A 23818-nucleotide genomic window follows, 5' to 3' on the forward strand; every position below is an offset into this window, starting at 1 on the left:
CAAAGCCTAAATGGCATAATATATTGCATAGGATTACCAAGAAAAATTATAGCCATAAGCTAAGTTGAATCATTTTAATACTTAGGATTCTCACTAGTTTTGTCTTCAGTTTGTGTCGGTTTTGCTTCTCTTGGCTTTTCTCTTGTATTCGAGGAAAGGGCTATCTCTTACAACTGCACGTGACTACATGCTTCAGGTTCTTCCTCAGTTGACTCAACCACGAAGGATTCTGGTGCTTTAGGAATTGGTAGCCCCTCTCCATGAGGAACTGGACGTATTGCCGATGGAATATTTGGATAGTGCACAGATAACTTTTTCTTCTTATTTAGCCCTTTTACAATTGGAGGCACCATACTAAAGTAACAATTACTAACATGATCTGTTGGCTCTCTCCAAATCATTGGCACAGCGAAAGGCATAGATGCCTTTTTTCCATTCAACCATTGCTCCAGTGCCGTCCCACAAGAATTGCAGCATATATGTGGTGCCCAGCTCTTGTCCTGGTCTCCTATCTTGCAGCCAAAATACAAGTTGTAGGCTTTCTTAATCATTCCTGTTATCCTCCTTTTTTGTGAGATAAAAGTTATTTCACCGCAGATATAGCAGAAATTATCTGCTTTATTCACACAAGTTCGAGGCATTACTGAGTAGCCTATATAAGCATAAAACGAAATGTAAAGACGCTGTCGAACTACAATCAGCTACAGATACTGCAGCTTTTATGCAGTGAAGTGATGCAATTAATGGCTAATATTGCATCATCTCAGTATACATGCAATTTTCTATTGGTCACCAGTATCAATTGCGCAATATGCAGCTGAAGTTGCATCATAATTTTGAATGGCTTACGTCATTAGATGGGTGAATATATCATGGAAACTAGAGCCAATCAACATTTTTTAGGGTCATTTTCGTTTTCAGCACCCCAAAATTATGTAAGATTAGCTAATTTTATGCCCAAAACTTTTTACCTGTTGAACAGTGTTACTGGCTAAAAGTACATAAAGACTAGATATCTTCAGATTTCAAAGAGTCTCCAACTGATGGATTTAGGGAGTAGAATTTGTTGACCAGGTTGGATTATTGGTATTTTGCTATACACCACTCCTTGAACATGCATCCTGATGTTGGGAAGAAAGTGTGAATTGTTTCTTATGATTTGACTGCTGTCTTAAAGCAGAACTGCGGGGAAAAACTTCTTTACATGTCCTTGTTGCTGATTTCATACCTTCTCTGAATATTTCATCCATCTTCTGCACAGTAGTTGCTCTGAAATAGCCTATTCATTTTCAAATCAAACCGTTAATTCTCTTTGGTTACCTGTTTATAAGGCCAGTGGCTTCTATGCCTCCTATTCCCCCCAGCCACTGGTGTTGGCACATCCGTTCTGTAGTTCTTTCTCCAGGAAGCAGTGACATAATTCAACCCCACTTGCGGGGATGGGCGGACCAGGACTCTCAGACACATTAAACATGTACAGGCTAGTGTACCCACCTACATTCACTACAATTCCCAGTGGTTGATGGGAACTGTAGTTTCCTTTTACTACAGAGAGAGAGGAGAGGATATGATGTAATCCCCGCTGTTACACCCCCTCCTTGGCAGAGCAGATGCTGTTATCTTTTCAATTACAGAGATGAGGCCATGAAAATTCAATTAGACTTTTCTCCTAAATGGTAAGGATTTTCATATATGTATTAACTGTTTATTGTTTTGTGTAGGGAGGTATACTAAGGGGTGATTTTTTTTTTTTTTGCCTATACCAGAATTCTTCTTTAAATTTATGGCTTGTTTTTGGTACAAGGAGGAATTTCTATTGACTCTTTTCTTTCATATCACAGGACATATATTCTAAAGGTGTGATTCCACTGGCCTCTATTGAAATGGCACGCTCAACAAAGGAAAACAAATTTGAAGTGGTCACTAAACACAGAATTTTTGTCTTCCGAGCTGAGTCTGAAGGTATGCTAAAGCATTTTTACATAGTAAGATGCTCTTAATTTATAAAAGAGAATCAGTTTGGTGGTTAGCATAATGGCCTTGCACAGCTTAATCTCTGAAACAACCATTACGTAAAGTTTCCTTATATTTGTGTAGGTTTTCTCTAACATTCCACAAAACATATGGTCAGGCTTCAACCCAAACAAGCTTCAATGGATGTATGTACAGCTACTGCTGTAAAGTGTCTTTGCAAAGTCCTTTGTAATATGAAAGCATCATAAAATTGGCTAAAATATTACTTAAAGTGGAACTACACATTTTTGGTACCACAAACCAAAAATGCTATATAATTCATTATTAACATTCAAAACAAACTTCTCCATCAATCCATGTCCCCATGCTTTATTTGCTGAGAAATCATTTTGAAAAACACCCCCTGGCATTCCTGACAGTGGCCATCTTGAGTAAGGGCAGCTGATTCATGCAGCAGTTACTTCCTGGAATCTATCATGCATTGCCTGAGCTGAGAACTCTCCCTCCCCTCCTGAAGACTCCTGGAATGTTTGACATAATTTGCCTAGGCATGGAAACCAGGAAGTAACTGAAGGAATGTATCTATTTACTAATGCTAGCAACATAAGGATTACAAATATTCCATGCTGATTGAGAGAATGAAGTTCTGCTTTAAAGAGATCCAGTCACCAGGCTATTATTTCAGTAAAACACCTACAATAAGATTATATGTGTACTTGATGTATTTTATGCGTGTTATTTGCTATAAAAGGCTCTCTACTCAAGACATCCAAAGGCCCTGTGATTGCTGCTGGGTGCTGTCTTCTTGGATGTGATCACTCAAGTGACACTCTATAGTGTTCCCCTTTCACTCATTGCTGGCTACCACATCAAATGTTATGTTGGTAGATGAGGTGGGGCAAATGAGCTGGGTCACCACAGACGATAAATATACATTCTCAGAAGAGAAGAGAGCTATGATGTAAGTGGAAGTAGGAATCTGTGCTAGAGGCATTGAGTCACAGTGCAAGTCAATAAAAAAAATTGTTAATATAATAGAAAAATGTATTGTTGGTATTTAAAATACTTGCTCTTTAAGTGCTTTTACATACAGTTTGTTTTTTTTATCTTGGTGACAGGATTTCTTTGTAATATGGATATAAAACTTACAGATAAGATTGGTAACATATTTGCCACTTTCAATAAAAAAATATAGCCATAAATAGCCAATCCTGCTTCCAATGCAACAGTCCTGATACCTACCCTTCATTCATCTGCTAAGAGCCAAGAAAATACCTGATACTTTCGGGCATGCAGCAGTATGTGCTTGGAGTTTACACAAGCCAATGAAAATATATATATATATACACAGTGCCTTGAAAAAGTATTCATACCCTTAAAATTTTCCACATTTTTTCATGTTACAACCAAAAACGTAAATGTATTTTATTGGGATTTTATGTGATAGACCAACACAAAGTGGCACATAATTGTAAAGCGGAAAGAAAATGATAAATGGTTTTCACTTTTTTTTTTACAAATATCTGTAAAGTGTGGCATTCATTTGTATTTAGCCCCCCGGAGTCAATAGTTTGTAGAACCACCTTTCGCTGCAATTACAGCTGCAAGTCTTTTTGGGGATGTCTCTACCAGCTTTGCACATCTAGAGAGTGAAATTTGGGCCCATTCTTCTTTGCAAAATAGCTCAAGCTCTGTCAGATTGGATGGAGAGTGCCTGTGAACAGCAATTTTCAAGTCTTGAAACAGATTCTCAATTGAATTTAGGTCTGGATTTGATTGGGCCATTCTAACACATGAATATGCTTTGATCTAAACCATTCCATTGTAGCTCTGGCTGTATGTTTAAGTTCATTGTCCTGCTGAAAGGTGAACCTCTGCCCCAGTCTCAAGTCTTTTGCAGACTCTAACAAGTTTTCTTCTAAGATTGCCTTGTATTTGGCTCCATCCATCTTCCCATCAACTCTGACCAGCTGCCCTGCATCTGCTGAAAAAAAGCATCCCACAACATGATTTATATTTGTAAATATTTAATTAATATCAAATTAAGAATTTGATCCCCTACTGATTTTGAATGTTTGCCCACTTTCAAAGAAATGATCAGTCTAAAAATCGAATGTTAGGTGCATTGTAACACTGAGAGACAGAATAGCAGCAAAAAAATTCAAAAGAAATGCAATTCTAACAAATTATGCACTCATTTGCATGTTCATGAGGGAAATAAGTATTTGATCCCCTTCGCAAAACATGACTTAGTGCTGGGTAGCAAATCCCTTGTTGGCAATCACAGAGTTTCCTGTGGCCACCAGGTTTGCACACATCTCAGGAGGGATTTTGGCCCACTCCTCTTGGCAGATCCTCTCCAAGTCCTTAAGGTTTGGTGGCTGATGTTTGGCAACTCAAACTTTCATCTCCCTCCACAGATTTTCAATCGGATTAAGGTCTGGAGACTGGCTAGGCCACTCCAGGACCTTAGTGTGCTTCTTCTTGAGCCACTCCTTTGATGTCTTGGCCGTGTATTTTGGGTCATTGTCATGCTGGAACACCCATCCACGACCCATTTTCAATGCCCTGGCTGAGGGAAGAAGGTTCTCACCCAAGATTTGCCCCAATCATCGTCCCTTTGATGCAGTGCAGTTGCCCTGTCCCCTTAGCAGAAAAACACCCCCAAAGCAGAATGTTTCCACCACCATGTTTGACAGTTGGGATGGTGCTCTTGGGGTCATAGGCAGCATTCCTCCTCATCCAAACACAGCAAGTTGAGTTGATACCAAAGAGCTTGATTTTGGTCTCATCTGACCACAACACTTTCAACCAGTCCTCCTCTGCATCATTCAGATGTTCAGTGGCAAACTTCAAACGGGCCTGGATATGTGATTTCTTGAGCAGAGGGACCACTGCAGAATTTCAATCCTTGTTGGCGTAGTGTGTTACCAATTGTTTTCTTGGTGACTGTGGTCCCAGCTGCTTGGAGATCATTGACAAGATCCTCATGTGTAGTTTTGGGATGATTCCTCACTGTTCTAATGATCATTGACACTCCACAAGGTGAGATTGCACCAGACCTAGGGAGACTGACAGTTGTTTTGTGTTTCTTCCATTTGCTAATGATTGCACCAACTGTTGTCACCTTCTCACCAAGCTGCTTGGCGATAGTTTGGTAGCCCAGTCCAGCCTTGTGTAGGTCTATAATCTTGTCCCTGACATCCTTGGACAGCTCTTTGGTCTTTGCTATTGTGGAGAGTTTGGAATCTGATTGTTTGATTGCTGCTGTGGACAGGTGTCTTTTATACAGGTAACAAAATGTTATTAGCAGCACTCCCTTTAAGAGACTGCTTCTAATCTCAGCTTGTTACCTGTATGAAAGACACCTGGTGGCCAGAAATCCTGCTGAATGATAGGGGATCAAATACTTATTTCCCTCATGAACATGCAAATCAGTGCATAATTTGTTAGACATGCATTTCTTTTGAATTTTTTGTTGCTATTCTTTCTCTCAGTGATACCCCTATAATTCAATTTTTAGACTGATAATTTCTTTGTGAGTGGGCAAGCATTCAAAGTCAGCAGGGGATCAAATACGTATTTCCTTCACTGTATATATGATATATAAGCTGCTGGGAATGCTGGCATTAAAGTGGATGGAAACAAAAAACAGTGGAATGAACCAATGTACAACAGCTATGAAAAACTGAAGCCTTAACTTTCTTTTTGACTGGAGTGTACCATTAATAGCCAGTAACACAAGATATAGTAAACTTCAAGAACTGTCTCCTGAAACCTTCCAACAGTAGATATCAGTGGCTTCCTGCTTCCTGACTTTTACTGCATTAAAGCAGGACTTCCTGTTCTGTGGAGCAGGATGTCTGGATGTCATTCAAAGAAATGTTTCTCCTTAGTGTAAGAAGATGACAGGTTATTGTTTCAGACTAACAATTGCTTTGTCTCTGATATTCTATTTCTCAAACATCTGTATTATTTTTGTCAGTTAAACTCGTATGTAGAAGTCTCCTTAACAGAGTTATATCATGCTCTAAAGGAGTTTTAGCAAGAAGAAAGGATACGAGTAAAGGCATAGACTTCTATTCTTTGCAGAAAGCAAATATATATTGATAGAAACTAAATACCCATACATGACAGATTTGGTTATTTTACATCTAGCAATAAGATAATAATAGTGTCATTTTATGGGTAACAGATGTAAGTTTGTGCTGTAAAATTGCAAGAAAACTTGCAATGCCTGGTTAAAACATTTGGACTTTTTTGGACTAACACATCTAAAACTTGGTGAAACTTTGTTATTGACCGGTTTTAAGAAATATATTTATTTTTTAAATCAGAAATATTATTTATTAATGTTTAAGGTATACAAAGTACAGAATATAGTACCATATATAAAACAGTGCGAACGAATCAGCCATTAACAAATGGAACAAAAGTACTAAAAGAAAGTTTCCTGTGTTACCAGTTGTCCAATGAACAAATAAATACAACAAACCTGTGGTAAAATTATGCAGTAAAGGCATATGCGGAACCCCACACACACAGAGCAGCAGATGTACTTCTCCAGCAGTGGACCAGTGGAAAGTAGAGCAGATAGATCTCCCTACATGGTAATAGAGGTGAACCTGCGCAGACAGAGCACATCATGAAAGGATAATTACAACAGCCTATGCATTATCAAATCAAATGGGGCTAGACCCGGAGTGGCCAACCATGCTTCCCAAAGTTTCTTAAATTTACCTGGTCATTCCCGATGCTGGTAAATTAAACAATCGTATTGTAAGATGGTTCCCATATTCTGCCTCCAATCATCCATAGTAGGGGGAGTTTCTGATTTCCAACACACAAGAATATCCTTGCACGCATTGAACAGGGCCTTGGAGAGGGTTTCTAGTATAAATGTATCTTGGGTAACATTATCTAAAATACCTAAAAGGCTTGTTTAGGGTCTAGAATTAGGTTAGTTCGAAAACAGTAAATTAAGTGTGTTGACCACTTCCTCCCAGTATCGATGAAGTTTCGGGCACCGCCATAGCATGTGAATAAGAGCCCCATGGTCCCGCTTACATCTGCCACAAAGAGGGTCCTGGTGTAGCCCCATAATACACATTTTAGCTGGTGTATAATGAGCCCTAAGTACAGTATACAGTTGTGATATATACGGTGAGAAACCGTCAGCGAGCTAAGATGGATAGACTGCAGAGCAGCTTCCCACTGGTCTTCCTCAAAAGCCCACACATCTGTCTCCCACTGCCTACTAGCCCTATTTGGGTACTTTTCTAAATAGTCTGACAGAAGCATGGTATAGCAGCGAGAAAAAAGCCCTTTAGTAGTTGTAACTGAGTGCAAATAATTAAAAATGGGGGTGGGGGAAGAGTGCCATAAGGCTGATGGGCCTTGAGCGGCAACTGCACGTTTTAACTTTTAAGAAATAATTTAACCTATGTCCATATGTAAATTCCTTAGCTCAAAGGAGTGAATGGTGCTCAACGATCCAGAACAGGGTGAAAGAACAGCGCATGTTTAATCCTCGCTCACGTTCAAGTTGTCTTCTGTTCGGTCAGAAATTCGGCTATCTAGAACTCAAAGGTTATAAGTCAAAAATCTATGCCGTTCTCACTACAGATCAACTATGGATTCATAAAAATGAACAGGTAAGCGATGTAAGATTAGATGCTCTTTTGAAGTACATCTTAAAGTCACATTCCACGCTAGAACTAAGCTTAAAATGGCTCCCACCCACCTTCTAACCCTTTTACTAATTACCTTGTAAAAGGAAGATGCATATACCTATCTATTCTTAGGGTGCTCCGGTCCAGTCACATGATCTTTTCAGCGACCGGCATCAGTGGAGAGGAGAGAGCGCCGACAACGGATGAATTGCCTGGGAGGGGACATCATCCATAAGCTCATTATGGGGCATCCATTGTCTGCTGTCTCTCCTCTCCCCTGAAGACACCCTGAGAGTAGGTCCTTTTACAGGGTAATTAGTATAGGTGTTAAAAGGCGGGTGGGAGCAGTTTTGAGCTTAGTTAGTTCTAGCCTGGAATTCAACTTTAAGCCAAAACTTTGGAGAACTTAGTTGCTGAAACTCCTTGACACAATGAGAAATGAGAGGCAATCTCTCAAAATCAATTTCTCTTAGTTGGCATTGTAACAAATAGCCCCCTTGTAAGATATTCCTGACTCCTGGCAAATTCAAAATGTCAGCTTATCACTTATTTTCAGTACTGGTGACAGTGGTCATAAGGACAAATAGAGAGGGTTTATCTCCCCACCAAGAAAGCAATAGAAACCTGGCCTGAAATATCTTCACTAGGCTAGATGAATGGCGTTATTATCAATTAAAACGTTTTTGGGGAAATCTCCCAAAACCCCTGAGAACGAAAAAGGATTGGAACTTGTTTGAAAGGTTGTTGGATTCACGGGGTGATGGGAAACATGGAATAGCTAAAGTATATGGAATTCTCACAGATCTAGACACAAACACTAAACCATTGCACATTGTGAATTGGGAAAGAGATATGGGGGTGGTATTAGATGAAGGAAAACAGAAGAAAATAAATAGATTAGTTCACGGAAATGTAAGTTTGAGGGATGTAGAATTAAATTATAAATGTTTGACAAGATGGCACATTGTTCCGAGTGTGGAGGGTAAGATAAGTGCGGAGAAATCACAGTGGTGTTGGCGAGAGTGTGGGGAAGTGGGGACAGTTTATCATATTTGGTGGGAATGTCCAAAGATTCAAATATTCTGGAAAAAAATAATATATTTAATAGAGAACATCATTGAAATGAACATCGGGTTAGATCCTGGGTTGTGCCTGTTACACAGTTCAGAGATATCAGTTAGTAAATATAAGAAATTAGGTTTAGGGTACTATTTGAACACAGCAAAAAGCCTGATCCCCAAATATTGGAAGAAAAAAGAAATACCGAAAGAGGAGGAGTGGATAGAGAGAGTAAACTGGACTAGGGAGATGGAGAAGACATATTATATACAGGAAGATAAGCTGGAGATATATCTCGCGAAATGGGAAAAATGGGAAAATTTTGTAATAAGTATGAGAAAGTGAAAAGTAAAACGTTATAGAGAAAAATTGGGTAGGATATGCTTGCTTTGGATACAAGTCAAGGAAATGCAGAGTGGGGGGGGGGGTCAAGGTTTTAAGAGGGGGGTAATTGAAATAATAAGAAATAATCGTATATTTATGATGATTGAGATGAAATTGTTTATTGTTATTTCTGTGAAAATTATTAATAAATATTTAAATTAAAAAAAAAAAAAAAAAAAAAAAGAAACCTGGCCTGACTTGAAGTTTTTAACATACCCTACTCTATAAACAACAACAAAAAATACTTTAGATAAATTTTAGGATAACATAACTTCAGGAGGTAATGCGCTTATATAAAAAAAATATAGGCAAATAAATGAAAACATACATTTTATTAACTCAACCCTTAAGCATATTACATAAGAATTCATAAGAATTGTGATGTCTTATTTTTTCTTGGTAGCAAAAAGGGAAGCAACTATTTCCTTTTCATAGATAAAACTGAAGTGACAGTAGCGTGAGTGGGGCTAACTGGTGATAACTTGTATTTAGAAAATTTTAGTTCTATGAGTACAGTGACTTTTGTGCATTGTCTGTGGAGTAAAGTTAGGACAAAGTGTTGGATATTCTTTCTACATCAGTAACCAAGAACAAAATAGCAAACAGCTAGGCATTGATTGTCTGCAGAAGGAAGTCAACAATGGCATTCTCCTTGCATGACAGTTTTCCTTTAAAACAGATCTTGCCCCAAAAAACAAGGTACCGCTATAAATAATAATAAATAAATAATTGATTAATAATAAATAAATAATAATAAATCTAAGTTTTTGTAGTTTATAGTTCCCCTCTTTTCACACCCCTGCCCTCCTAGCTGGGGGTCTTCTTTATCTGGAGGGGGAAGGAGGAAATTTCTGTACTACTGCATAGGGGTCCTCTCATCACTCCTCTGTAGTCCTCCTATCCAGGGGTCTCCTTTAACTGGAAGGGGTGGTTCCTGTATTCTTGTATCTTCCTGTGTCTGTCTATATTCCCAGGAGGATGAGAGGGGGTCCCTTCTATTCACCGCCATGCACTCTTCCTATTAAGGGGTCTCCTTCTCCTAGAGGAAGGTCAGTATTCCTGGATTCAGTATTCCTCTGATCACCCCCTGCACTCCTAGGTGGTAGGGCATCTCTAAATATTTCCCCTGTATGCATGTGCCTGTGTGTGTGTGGAGGGGTTTTCGAAGTTCCAGTTGGGTGTCTCAGATTACTCCTTGCAATAGGAGGGGGGATCTCTGATTATGGGGGCCCCTAAATACTTCTAAGTCTTCATTAATGATTGAACTTTGTAGGGATGGTTCAAAGTTACTATAATTCCAATGAGAGGGCAGCATTAATTACTCCATTATGGGGGGTCTCCTTTTAATGTGTATTCTCATTTGTGGGTGTCTATAATTCCTTCATTATGGTATCTCTGTTCTCCAGTGTAGGGGTCAATTGTTATTCTGTGTCCTTCAGTACATAGCCCCTCTCTTTACTCTGTCCTCCAATACCGGGTACCCCCTTTAGTCTGTGCCCTCCAGTGTATGGGTCTCCTGGTTTGGAAGGGGTCTCTGCTGAATTGGAGATGAGGGGAGGGGTACCTGGGCACCCCTCCTCTTCTTTCCCACCGGCTGTTGTAGGGGATATTTCAGGATGGAGAGCAGGGGAAGGGGCCAGTAAATATGTAATTTGCCAGCCCCTTTCTTTTGTGAATGAAAACAGTGGGGTTGATTTACTAAAGGCAAATAGACTGGAAGTAACTGCACTAAACGTTCTGAGGGGAACATGCAAAGAAAAAAAAAAAACAGCATTTTTGCTTGCACATGATCGGATGAAATAAAGCAACAGAGCTTTCCGTCATTTCAGAGCTTCCCCTCAGATATAAAGCAAGTGCACTTGCAGTGCACTTGAAGTGCACTTGCAGGTGCAGTGCACAGTATATTTACTTTTAGTAAATCAACCCCAGTGAGTGTACAGGAAGTTGCTCATCACAGAGCACTTCCCAATCATTCACTGTCCAGTGCAGCTGAGGCTGTAAAGCAGGGGTGTCAAACTGGCGGCCCTCCAGCTGTTGCAAAATTACCCATCATGCCTCTGCCTTTGGGAATCATGCTTGTAACTGTCAATCTCGCAATGCCTCATGGGACGTGTAGTTTGGCAACAGCTGGAAGGCTGTTTTGACCCCTGATATATCAGCAAAACCCCTAGTAGAGCTCCTAAAAAATGTAAATAATGACAAAATAGCAGAAAATAATATTAAAAAGAAAATAATACAAATAAAAAAAACTGCTGTCCACTGCCCTACTGGTACTGTCCTCTATGGGGAGGGGGCGGGGGGGGGGGGGGGGTGCGAGGTTAATGAACAGAGTCTTTGTCCCAGGTGAAAAAATGCCTAGCTTCACCACTGGCGATGAGAACAAGAAAAATCTTGGGTTGGAAGTAGCTACCACATCCTGATATAATTTATTATACTGTGTAGGTCATCTGATGAGAACAGCATATATTCACCACTGCCCCATTAAGCTATTCTGATATGTACAGTGGGGAGCAACACTTTCAGAACCCCACTGCATCAGGACTGGGTCTATGTTAAACTCCAAATTATATGTTGTGACCTCAAACCCAATCCCCCCCCACTCTGCTGCACAATTCACATATCGGAATAGCTCTGCAGAGCTCATGGGGCTCTCCTAAAATAGTAAAAAAAAAATGAGTTTTAATATGACTAGGGTTCATGCATACAGAGCATTTGTTCTTCTCTAAATACCAGAACTCATGTTGGAGAAATGCTGGTAATAAAACACACCTAAAGTTGCATATTGGAAATGCGTTTAGGTGCATCATGCATTTGAGTGTTAATGGGTTCCATTGGCCTAAATAATAATTTATTCTGGCCATTGGAATGCATTAATGCAGAAACGTGCCTAGTGTTTATGTGCATTTACATGTGTTTAGGCGCATCAAGTGTTTTTTCTGCCCAAAAGCTCCTCTCCTGAACGGTCATGTGATGTTTTTTTTTCAGCCTGTAAACGCTCCTCTGCTAATATTCCTGTAAAGGCATATGTGTTCATAGACACCTAGGCTAACATAGAGGCGCTTTTACTGGCTAAAAACAAAAAGCCAAATGGCTGTAAAAGAGGCATTTTGTAAGCTCTGTGTGCATGAGGTCTAAAAGATTAAAAAAAAATGTGTCTAACCTTATTTGACTGTAGTTATAAATTAGCCATGTAATGATTATCTGTTCCTGCATGCAGTTTTTTAAAATGGGCATTGGGATGTTTATAATCGATATGAATGGCTCTACTATCCGAGATGCAAGGAACAAAACCTTTGAGTTGATCACGCCGCATAAAACCTTCAGGTAAATACATTATATTTCATTTATATCTGTGATCAAATTTGCATGTTTATTGTGAAATAAATTCTCTCGATCCCCCCACCAACACAGTCAGTTCCTCCCACGCTGTGTTCTTCTGTTAGGGAGCCTTTCTGGCTGGCAGAACACAATGAATACTGCTAGCGGCTATAGCTACCTGCAGTAATCACACATAAAAAAATCCAACAGTCAATCCAAAGCCTTTCGATGGATCAACTTGGTTACAACCAGCCTGCCCATAGATGGATCAAATCTCTGCCGGTCTCTAAACACTGACTGAGATTCAATTAATCTATGGTTGGTTTTATGGTGCCTACACACATTTTGCAATCCTACTGCTTAAGTGGTGCGACTATTCAATATTCTTACCAAATCGACCTTTGTGTGAGGTTACTTTTACCAAGGATACTCTAACAATAGGTGAAAAACAAAGGTGTTGAATACAAAAGTTTGCAAACATTTAGCCTACTATGTCTATGCCTGGTAGCTATAGAGTTGTAAAAAACAGCCAGATTAGGCTTAGTATATTTAGCATGTGTGACTGTAAAGCACACATAGAAGCTTAAAGCTTATACAAACTCAAAAACATAAAAATCTAACATATTGCAGCCTACCCATTCTTAAATGTGATGTCTGAATATATTTTTATTTTTTCTGGTTTTTTAGCCTTTCAGGTGTTAAAGTGTTTACAAAGACTTAATTTTTTTTTACCTCCATGCATTCTATGTATGAAGGTAAAAAACCTTATGTGCATAGTAGCCCCCCTAACACTTACCTGAGCTCCATCCAAATCCAGCAATGTCCGCGAGAGCCTCGGTTCTCCAAGGACTCTCACTCCTGATTGGCTGAGGCAGCAATGGAATAAATTGGCTTCCACTGCTGTCAATCACAAACAGTGAGTCAGGAGAGGGAGGGGACAGGGCCGAGCTGCGGCACCATGAGTGAATGGACACGCAGAGCCATGGCTCGGAAGCGTGCCTGCTCGGGTGCCCCCCCAGCAGGCTGCTTGCTGTGGGAGCACCCAACAGGAGGGAGGGGCCAGGAGCACAGTCGTGGGACCCGAGAAGAGGAGGATCTGGGCTGCTTTATGCAAAATCACTGCACAGAGCAGGTAAGTATAGACATGTTTTTTATGTTAAAAAAAAGATATCACTTTAATCTTGCTAGTAACACACTTCCTGTCCTAAGGTGACAACGCTTACTCACTGTATTGTATCTCTAGAGGAACAGGGATGTCGTCTTATGCTGCTCTCCTGATTTAGACTACAAACACCTCCCCTTCCCTCATCTCCATTTCAAAGGTGCGGAAGGTATTTTGTAGTTCATACAAAGTAGTTGGAATGGCTAATAACATTGATTAAGATTGTCAATTCAGTGCACAGGACGTTACAAGAGCACTGAATTTCTGACAGTATCAATAGGTATTTTTCTCTACTTGCAGAAAATTTAATTAGCCTGAAAAAACGAATGCTCTCACCACATCTAAGGACTGGGAAGCTGCAGTAGATAACTTATTTGTTCTTGGGTTAAGGTATGCTCACCACATCTAAGGACTGGAAAGCTGCAGTAGATAACTTATTTGTTCTTGGGTTAAGGTATGCTCTAAAGTGTATGTCCAGCTATTTTTTTAATTGTGGATAGAGCGGGGAAGAATTCTGGTATCTGGGGCTCATTTAGAAAAATTTCCTCTCATTTACTGCCCCAGGGACAACAGTATAGCCAGAGAGTGTGTAAGATAAAAGTCTGACACATACAACAATAAAAGCTAACTTGGGTTTTAGCCTTTCCTGCACTATTAAATAAAAGTTGCTATTGCTGTCAGATATTTTCCCTCACTTTCTGCCTGGTGAAAATGTTATCACCAGGACTATAAGTGAGTGGAAATGTCTCTAATGAAGCCCTAGAAAGCAATAAAAAACAGTCAGGGGTTCCAATCTTTTGGCACTCTATAGAAAACTATCAAAAAAATGGGCAGGGAATACTGGCCAGCTTGGATCTTAAATTGTATATATATATTTTTATATATGATATTTTCTATTACAAAATGCCATTGTTTCCTAGTTTCACTGCAGACTCAGAGAGGGAGAAGAAGGAATGGATGGAAGCCCTGTTGGAATGTATATCTGAGTCCCTGTCAGACTATGAGGTTGCTGAGAAGATCTGGTCAAACAAAGCCAACAAGTCATGTGCAGATTGCCGAACCTGCAATCCCGACTGGGCCTCCATTAACTTGTGTGTAATCATATGCAAGCAATGTGCAGGTGGGTTTTAGTAATGACATAATACAAAATCTGTTATTTGTTCCTAAATGACAGTGAAGCTCCAATTTTGTAAAGGCCAACTACACATACTTTTATGAGTTTAGCAAACTTTATTTCATTTCTATACACATTTTTATTATTTATTTATTTAATGTCTTCCCACGGTATACATAAATGTGGTGGCATGGAGCTTCCAGCACAGTGCCCACGCTGTCACTGACAGCTCCTGGTCACACAGTTATGATCGGGAGCAATTAGAATTGGCTGCCAATTGTGATCCCTGTGACAGCCGATAATAGTGATCACATGATCAGGAATCGTATGTAACGCCTTTGGAATTATGAACTTTAAAGGGGTTAAAATGAGATATTCCAATGGAAATGCTGAACTTTTTAAAATTGTTTATTGGGGGGTTCAGCTTTTACTCTATTTCATGTTTATCTCAAGTGTTGTGACATTGCCACTATAGCATCTCTTTAGATTCAGAAAAACTGCAGTAAAACTAAGGGCATGCTAGAAAAACTGCAGTCACCAAACAATATATTGAAACAGCTGTACACCAGCTTAATCATGCAATTATTAGCCAATCATGTAGCAGGAAGACAGAGCATAAAATCATGCAGATTCAGCTCAGGAGCTAAAATGTATGTAAACCTAATACTTTTTTAGTTTTGAATGGCAACGAGGAGTTTTAACCTCTGTCAGATTTTAATTGCTGTCAGTGCTCCTGCAGAGGAGATTTACTATCCCTGCTTGTCTTAGTGGCCACTATCTTTGGTACACTTGACTTGTTGATAGGAGATATTGGTGGAGAATGGCCAGACTGGTTTAAGCTGACAGAGGGATTATGGTAACTCAGATGACCACTCTTTATAACTGTAGTGAGCAGAAAGCATTTCACAATGCACAACACTTTGAACCTTGGGGTGGATGGGCTACAACAGGGGCACTCAACCCATGGCCCTCTGATGTGCCCCTTGACCTCATGCTCTGGGATGGCAAGTGGGCAAGCCCAGATCGCAAGTTGCCGACCTGCCATCCCAGACCATCAAAGTGCATGAAACCACTAGCGGAGGAAGCAAGCGGCCGTGGAGGAAGGAGGAGCCTCATAAGCCAGTGCTTCCTCCATGGCACCGGCTCCTGTCCCATGCTACCATGTGCATTTTACCTGGAACCTTTCTAGCAGCCAGGAGAGCAATGCCAGCAGAAGCTGGAAGAGAAAAAGGTAAATGTATTAAACATCGCACATACACTGCACATTTGCCTTGGGCATATTAGCACTTTTAAAAAAGGATTAGGCAAATTTCACACTGGTTCGCAGGTGCACTGCTTTCCTGTGGGTTAGCTGTAGTGAGCCATAGACTTCTAATATATCCTGCGGGTTTGGTGCGCTTTCTGAAAGTGCACCACACCTGCAAAATATATTAGAAGCCTATGGCAAAGCGCGGGTAATGCACAGGTAATCACTGTGAAAGCAACCTTAAAGGGGCTCAGGACAGTAAGGGCTTGTTTCCATTTGCAGTTTGGTGACCCCGCCCAATACTCCAGGGGGCCTGTGCAGCCTCCCTGTCATGTTCTGTTTTACACTTGGACACTAGGGGCAGCGGGGGTGGCATATACAGGAACCGATCCTCTCCATTTTCCTCCTGCAACCACTGAAAGCTGGCTTCTCCTAATCTACCTACCCCCTGCATTCAGGGGCTGCAGGAAGAAAATGTGCTATTATGCTATGCAAAATAAAAATTTAGAAACTTTGATCCATTTAATTTCATAGAGGCCTGCGACCAATTACTAAATCACTTAAGGGGCCCTCACTCTTCAAAAGGTTGAGCACCCCTGGGCTACAACTTCAGATCACTTCCAGTTCCACAATTGCCAGTCAAGAACAGAAAACTGAGGCTGAAGGGGGCACGGACCCAGCAAAACTGGACCATTGAAGACTGGAAAAATGTGGCCAGCTCAGATAAATCTTGGTAGATGGTAGGCCAATCACCAGATCTTATCCAATAGGAGTAGGTTCACCCTGATGCAGGTGTGTGAATGCATGTAAATCACATGTTCCTACAATTGCAGGCAGAGGCAGGTGCACTTAATGGCACCCCCGCATACTTGAAAATGCAAGAAAAAAACACACAGGAGTGTGCAGCTGACAAATCACTAGCATGCTTGTCTTTGCTGTACAGGTCAACACAGAAGTCTGGGAACAAGCATCTCTAAAGTGCAGAGTCTAAAACTAGACATCAGCATCTGGAGCAATGAAATTGTACAGGTATGACTCAACTCAGTCTGCAGATCTAATCATATTTACTGCTGTTAAATAGTAATGCATTGTGGATCTACTCTGATATTCCTAATTGTCTGTCTGTGCCAATTTTAACTTGTCTGTAAAACTGAGAAGTCAGTCATTCATGCGAGCAAGATCATCCAGATGTCTGCATATAACTGTTTATGACTGACTCTACAAGTGACTTTACAAGTGTATGTAAAAATAGGAGCAACAGAAAGAGGAGGGGAGCTGTTAGCAGCATCATATCAGGGGAAAACAATAAAGATCAGAACTGGTTTTGGATCTTAACCAATTATTATCTCCATCCCAAAGCAGCCACAGCTTCATCTGCAGGCACCAACAAGATGAACCTTTGTCAGTTGCTGTACTGACAGGCTGTTACAACCACTAGCACGTGATAAAGAGGAGTGCATTTTATTTGGAAATGAGGAGAGTGACTGCAATATACCCAGAACTAAAGTGTTTGTATCTGTGTCCTTGTGTACCACTACCCTCTTAGGAGTCGCTAGAGATCTGGGTCCCCCTATAGTCCTGCACAGCCTGGCAACAGGCATTTCCTTCCAGCCCTGCACTCCAGAGACGGTAAACAGTCATTGAACTTGTTTATTTAGAGTTTTATTAGGAGATTTAAACTTGGATATGGATGAGGGATACATGGGATGCCCAAGGAACTGTTGAACTGAGGACAATGTCCTGGAACTATGTACAAGTCTTCAGAAGGGTTTTCTCTTCTTGGAGAGCTATCCAGCCTCTCCTGGTGTACCACCTCAGACCCTAGATGAAATCTCCTCTTCAATCAGCTGCCTAAGGGAATCCCTGGGCAAGAGGACCCAGAATCTGCCTCCTTATGATCAGCAGTCCCAGACAGGGGCTAGTCAGGTTTCCCACACAAATGCCCTTTCCCCTTATCTGGGGGCGTGGGATTACACAATCAGTCTTCTCCTGCAAGCTTGTGGGTTGTGGCTGCCTTCAGGCCTTACACTGGGCTAGCTACTTCCCTGCTTCCCAGGGTGTCCTCTCTCAGGAGATGATGAGGCTGAGAGATCCTTTCTTCCATCTCCACCACCTGTAGGTAGACACCTCTCCTGGACCCCCTCTCAGACTCCACACTCCATCCTGCTCACTCCATCTTCTACCCGAACTCTCCTGCTACTGAGCAGGCTCGGTCACTCTTAAGGGCTGCCCTGACCCCATGCAAAGCTCCATGCTTGAGATTAGTCAGGATCCCATGAGAGCAGCTCCTCTTCACCCCTGCCCACTGGGTTATAGAGACTTCTCCAAGTCTCCAGATCAGGGGGGATATCAGTGAGCTGATCTGCAGAGCCTCTCAGTCCTGACCCAAATATGACCCCTCTGGCTATTACACCAGGCTGCTATTCAGTCTCTAACTAAAAAATAATTAACTAGCTCCCCTAGCTTTCCTAAGAGGGTGCTACACTTTGTAGTGGAAAGAAGGAACATTACATCATCAGGAATAAAAAAATGAACACCTTCAGTTGAGGTTTATTATAAAGGTGCCTATACACATTAGCTTTTGGTCGTGATAGTCTTGTTTCTTAGTAACAATCCAGTGTCTGTATGACAGTGCACAACAGTCCTAAACAAGTGTTTTTGTGGAGAAGAAATTATGTTTCAAGTTCTCTGTACAAGAAAAACTGACCACAAATCCACTGTACAAGCATGTTTGACTCTTTTATTATGTCTATGGACAGCTTCAGACAAAAGCTGGGCATCAAAATGCCTGACATTAGTGATCTGGCTGTGTCTCAATGTATTATGGTCCACTTTACTTTCAGTCGTACTTGGGACGTATGGGACATAAGATTGTCCCTGTTCAGGCAGGAGGGAAACACTGCTTATGTGCTTCCGAAAGTCCCGTTTATGGCATATCACAGGGGAAGCAATAGTAAACAGAAAATAATTATAATTGAAAATATATTAACACTTGCAGCTATTTATTATCCTGGGTAATGATCGAGCAAACCGCTTCTGGGCTGCACGGTTGCCACCATCAGAGATTCTCCATCCAGAAGACAGTATTGAACAAAGACGAGACTTTATAGCACACAAGTACAGAGATGGGAAATATAGAGGTCCACATCCCAACTACAGCACACAAGAGGAAATCCTCAAGGTAAAGTACACTGTAAATGTCAAGCATGCATGTTGGAAAATCATTTCTGTAAAATTTGTATTTCTATGTGTGAAAAGTACCTAAAAAACTCTTGAAATTCTTTACTTATGATACATTGAAGGTGAACAAAAGAAACAAAGTTTTACAATCATACACTTACTGTAAATTTACATTGTATAATCCTAGTAATACAATAATGAATGTATCAAAATGACGCTGAGTTTAAAAAAACACTCGTAATGTAAAAACATACATTATTATACAGGATTTATATAGCTCCAACAGTTTGCTCATCTCTTTACAATATAACAGGAGACAATACAGCAACAATACAGTTCAATACACACAGCAACAATACAGTTCAATACAAGAGGGATAGGAGGGCCCTGCATTGCCTGCCATTCAATGCAGCTGCCACCAGATTGAAGAGTGCCATTTTTGATACACTTTTTTTTCTTCTGGATGCTCTGAATCTGGTGAGAGGAGACCTGATCTAGACCCCCCCCTTGTAGCTGTGCACCAATAAACTCTTCTAATAGTGATCTATTACTGGCTTTCAGACAGAACAATATTACTATAGCAGTGATCTGTTGATGTTAATACATATCGTGTTAATATTGCCAGGGCAGTGAAGCATTGCAGCTGTGGCATGTAAACACCCCTGTCAGCTGCCTATTGCAGCTTAAGGGGGGGGGGAGGCGATTGGCGGGTGGCAGAAATGTGGCTCAACCACTCATTTTTTACACCCCCCCATCCTTCCATAGGTCAAAACTAGGCAGGATATCCAGAAGAACCTGTCGATGAATCCTTACTTCCTCTGCAGTGGAAAATCGAGGTCTCATTCACACCAGATATGACTTAATGCATTTTCCTTCATTCTCCAATGCAGGCAAGATGTGTGGACATAAGAAAATTAATTGTTTTCAATAGAGTTGCTCATGCCAGCATGTTGGGTTTTGCCGAGTGCTAGACAAAGGGCTCATTAGCCTACGTTTTACCATTCAAGTAAATTTAAAGAGTCTTTCAGAATGTCAATGCAACATATCTCAAAGCATGCACATCAAGACAACACATGTTAAAATACATAATACTGAGCCTTCCTGCAGTTTCTTCAGAGATTTTTTTGAATAGCACATGTAAAATTTTACATAGCCATCACATCAGTACTCATGTGAATTTCAGGTTGGGGCAAACAGCCATGTACTGTAGGTTATATATAGCAACCTATACTAAAAAAAACCAAAATGTTATAAATCTAGTTTGGAATGCTGGGTAATTTTTTTTTTTTAATACTTTTTTGCAAAAACAAAAACTTTTTTTGTGTAATTCCTGATTCATATGGATAATTGTATTTTTCAGGTGCTTTCTGGTGCTGTTTCAGGACCAAATCTGCTAAAGACGGTCATGCAGTTCTTCTCTGATGCTGAGTCTTTAGCTGAGCCATTTGAGAGCCCTACCCTTTCTTCCAGCTCAGCAGACAACTGGAGGGCAAGCTCCTACAGCCTCAACAGTAATTATATATTTTCTGTATTTTTTTTCTAACATTTTAAAAAATCCTCTTAAAAGCAACTTTACCAAAAGTTAAACTCAATCAATCAAGCTGCATGTTCTCTACATAATGTCTGGCTTGCTCATTTGACTAAACCCGGAGGCAGCTAACTCACCAGGATGGCATAATTTAAATCCAAGATAGTTTAACCTAGCATAAGACATAGAAAAGATATTTTCTTGTTTTTTAAAGTTACCTTGCATGTAAAAAGACCAACAGTTGATTCAGTTTTGTATTTTATATATATTACTTAGTATGCAGTATGTTTTTTTTGTGTTGGAACATGGCAGAACTGAGTTCTTCCACCTCTGTGATCAGCCCTGAACTCACCACTCTATATTGTCACTTGAAAACACAGAAGCCCAGCTTCCATGTTTGCTAGTGACAGTGCACCGCTCCACAGCACAGCTCCCACAGAACCCTCTTTGACCCTTCTGACCCTTCACTCTGGGCAGAGCAAAAAAAGAGCAGTGTGTTTATGAGCAGGAGGGGGGCAGGCATGGTGCTGTGCTGCATGTACATTTCAGTCTCTATCTGGCCAATGGGGGGAATGGAATGGAATTACAAATGAAGAGGTGCAGAGATGAGTTGTGGACAGTGGTATAGAGGTGATTTGTGAATGGGAAGTGTACAGGTGAGCTTTGGACAGGAGTTCAAAGGTGAGCTTTTGATGGGGGTTCAGAAGTAAGTTGCGGAGCGCAGAGGTCAACTGTGTACTGGAGTGTAAAGATGAGCTTTGGACAGGGGTGCAGAGGTGAGCTTTGGATGGGAAAGAGGTGAGCTGTGGACGGGAAGTGCCGAATTGACCTGTGGTAGAAGGTGCATAAGTGAGCTTTAGATGGGGTTTCAGAGGTGAGTTATGGACAGTGGAGTGCAGAGGTGAGCCATGGACAGGAGGTGCAGAGGATAATTGTGGATGGGAGGTGCAGAGGTGAGCTTTGGACAGGGGTACAGAGGTGAGCTTTGGATGAGGGAGAGGTGAGCTGTGGATGGGAGGTGCAGAACTGAGCTGTGGGTGGGAGGTGCAGAGGTGAGCTGTGAAAGAGGGTTGCACAGTTCAACTGTGGGTGAGGATTGCAGAGGTAAATGATGGGTGTTGCTTTTTTGGGGGAAAACATTTCCACTGGGGAAGATTTTTACTTGATAGGGAGGGACAGCACAGTGGTCAAGAGTATGTAATTCAGCAGTTCGGTGTTTGTTATGGGGAAGTTTGGGAGAAAGCTCTGCACTAGGCAGAAGGAGAGGGTATTGTGAGAAACTGGGGGAGAATATTTTTGGTTGTAAACTGGCCTATGAGATATGCACTCCTGAATGTGGCACTCTGTGCATACTGCACTCCTGAACTCTGCATTCTGTGTGCTGCGCACTCCCAACCCCTTCCACTTTGTGTGCTAAACGCACTCTTGGTTTTATTTAACAATGCACCTTTAAGACCCCCCCTTCCCCGCCCCCTGTTTGTGCAGTTTGGCCACATCCACCCTATGACATGGACCGTACAATGCGCTTCATCACTAATTTTCCCCCGCGATTGGCGGGGTTGGTCGGGGGGAAGAAGAGTTTCTACACCTATTCTCTGACAACTAAAGACCTGATACAGTGTAGTTACTTGCTGCCTGGGCACTTCATTTATGATGAAAAAGTATTTTCTTACTATATATCATTCTTGTGGGTGATTAATATCCTTCAAAATTAATATCTTGATTTCCAAAGGAAACTGTGGCCTCATATTAGAACCATGAGTAAGAGATCAACTGACTAATACAGCAATGGGCAAACTACGGCCCGCGGGCCGTATACGGCCCGGCGGACCTTTTAATCCGGCCCGCGGAGCTAGGCTCCTCTCACAGTCCGCCCTGAAGACCGGTGTAGCATGAAAATCTGTCTCCTATGAGGATCTGTCCCCCTCGACGTATCTGCGCATGTGCCAGAGATCGCCGATCGGCTGCTGATGCCTGAAACTGGCACATGCGCAGATACGTCGAGGGGGACAGATCCTCATAGGAGACAGATTTTTATGCTACACCGGAATGGCACGGGAACACGCGGAGCAAAGGTAAGTGAATTGACACAGGGGGGACTTGGGGACTTAATATGGGGGATGAATTAATATGGGGGATGAATTACTATATGGGGGATGAATTACTATAGGGGGGATGAATTACTATATGGGGGATGAATTACTATATGGGGAATGAATTACTATGGGGGATGAATTACTATATGGGGGATTAATTACTATATGGGGGATGAATTACTATATGGGGGATGAATTACTATGGGGGATGAATTACTATGGGGGATGAATTACTATGGGGGATGAATTACTATATGGGGGATGAATTACTATAGGGGGGATGAATTACTATAGGGGGGATGAATTACTATGGGGGATGAATTACTATAGGGGGGATGAATTACTATGGGGGATGAATTACTATGGGGGATGAATTACTATATGGGGGATTAATTACTATATGGGGGATGAATTACTATGGGGGATGAATTACTATATGGGGGATGAATTACTATGGGGGATGAATTACTATGGGGGATGAATTACTATATGGGGGATGAATTACTATATGGGGGATGAATTACTATGGGGGATGAATTACTATATGGGGGATTAATTACTATATGGGGGATGAATTACTATGGGGGATGAGTTACTATATGGGGGATTAATTACTATGCTTACTATGGGGGAATATTACTATACTTACTATGGATGACACATACACATCATTCATCTACTCTTGGTCCGGCCCCCGGGTCCAATATATGAACCCATTGCGGCCCACAAGTCAAAAAGTTTGCCCACCCCTGGACTAATATATGAAACTGAAATCAAGACAATTTAGTCTACAGAAAGATAATTAAAGACAGGTCTTGTTGGGCTCATATAAAAAGGATGTTTTAGCTTATACAGTTGTGTTCAAAATAATAGCAGTGTGTTGAAAAAAGTGAATAAAGCTCAAAGTCCTTCTAATAGCTTTTATTTCCATACACACAAATGCATTGGGAACACTACACATTCTATTCCAAATCAAAACATGAAGAAAAATATATCAAATTTGTGTTGTTCCTCTAAAAGAATTGAAGAAAAGTGAATATTAGACTGTTCAAAAAAATAGCAGTGTTTGTATTCTTCTTTACAAA

The 23818-nt window shown here is 41.0% G+C and overlaps 1 protein-coding gene across 2 annotated transcripts in view; it reads left to right on the forward strand.

Annotated features, from left to right (window-relative positions):
• Positions 1-23818, forward strand: part of ARAP3 (ArfGAP with RhoGAP domain, ankyrin repeat and PH domain 3) — a 215320-nt gene that overhangs the window by 128014 nt on the left and 63488 nt on the right. For both annotated transcript variants that reach the window (XM_089653498.1, XM_089653443.1), the window contains exons 8-14: positions 1842-1962; positions 7441-7628; positions 12307-12413; positions 14490-14689; positions 16873-16958; positions 18928-19110; positions 20470-20620. In XM_089653498.1, coding sequence (XP_089509624.1) covers positions 1842-1962; positions 7441-7628; positions 12307-12413; positions 14490-14689; positions 16873-16958; positions 18928-19110; positions 20470-20620 — 1036 coding nt within the window. The remainder of the gene's footprint in view (positions 1-1841; positions 1963-7440; positions 7629-12306; positions 12414-14489; positions 14690-16872; positions 16959-18927; positions 19111-20469; positions 20621-23818) is intronic.

The sequence above is a fragment of the Staurois parvus genome, unplaced genomic scaffold (genome assembly GCF_062004578.1).
Source record: "Staurois parvus isolate SC_StPar_1 unplaced genomic scaffold, SC_StPar_1.0 ptg000006l, whole genome shotgun sequence".
NCBI classification, from domain to species: Eukaryota; Metazoa; Chordata; class Amphibia; order Anura; family Ranidae; genus Staurois; species Staurois parvus.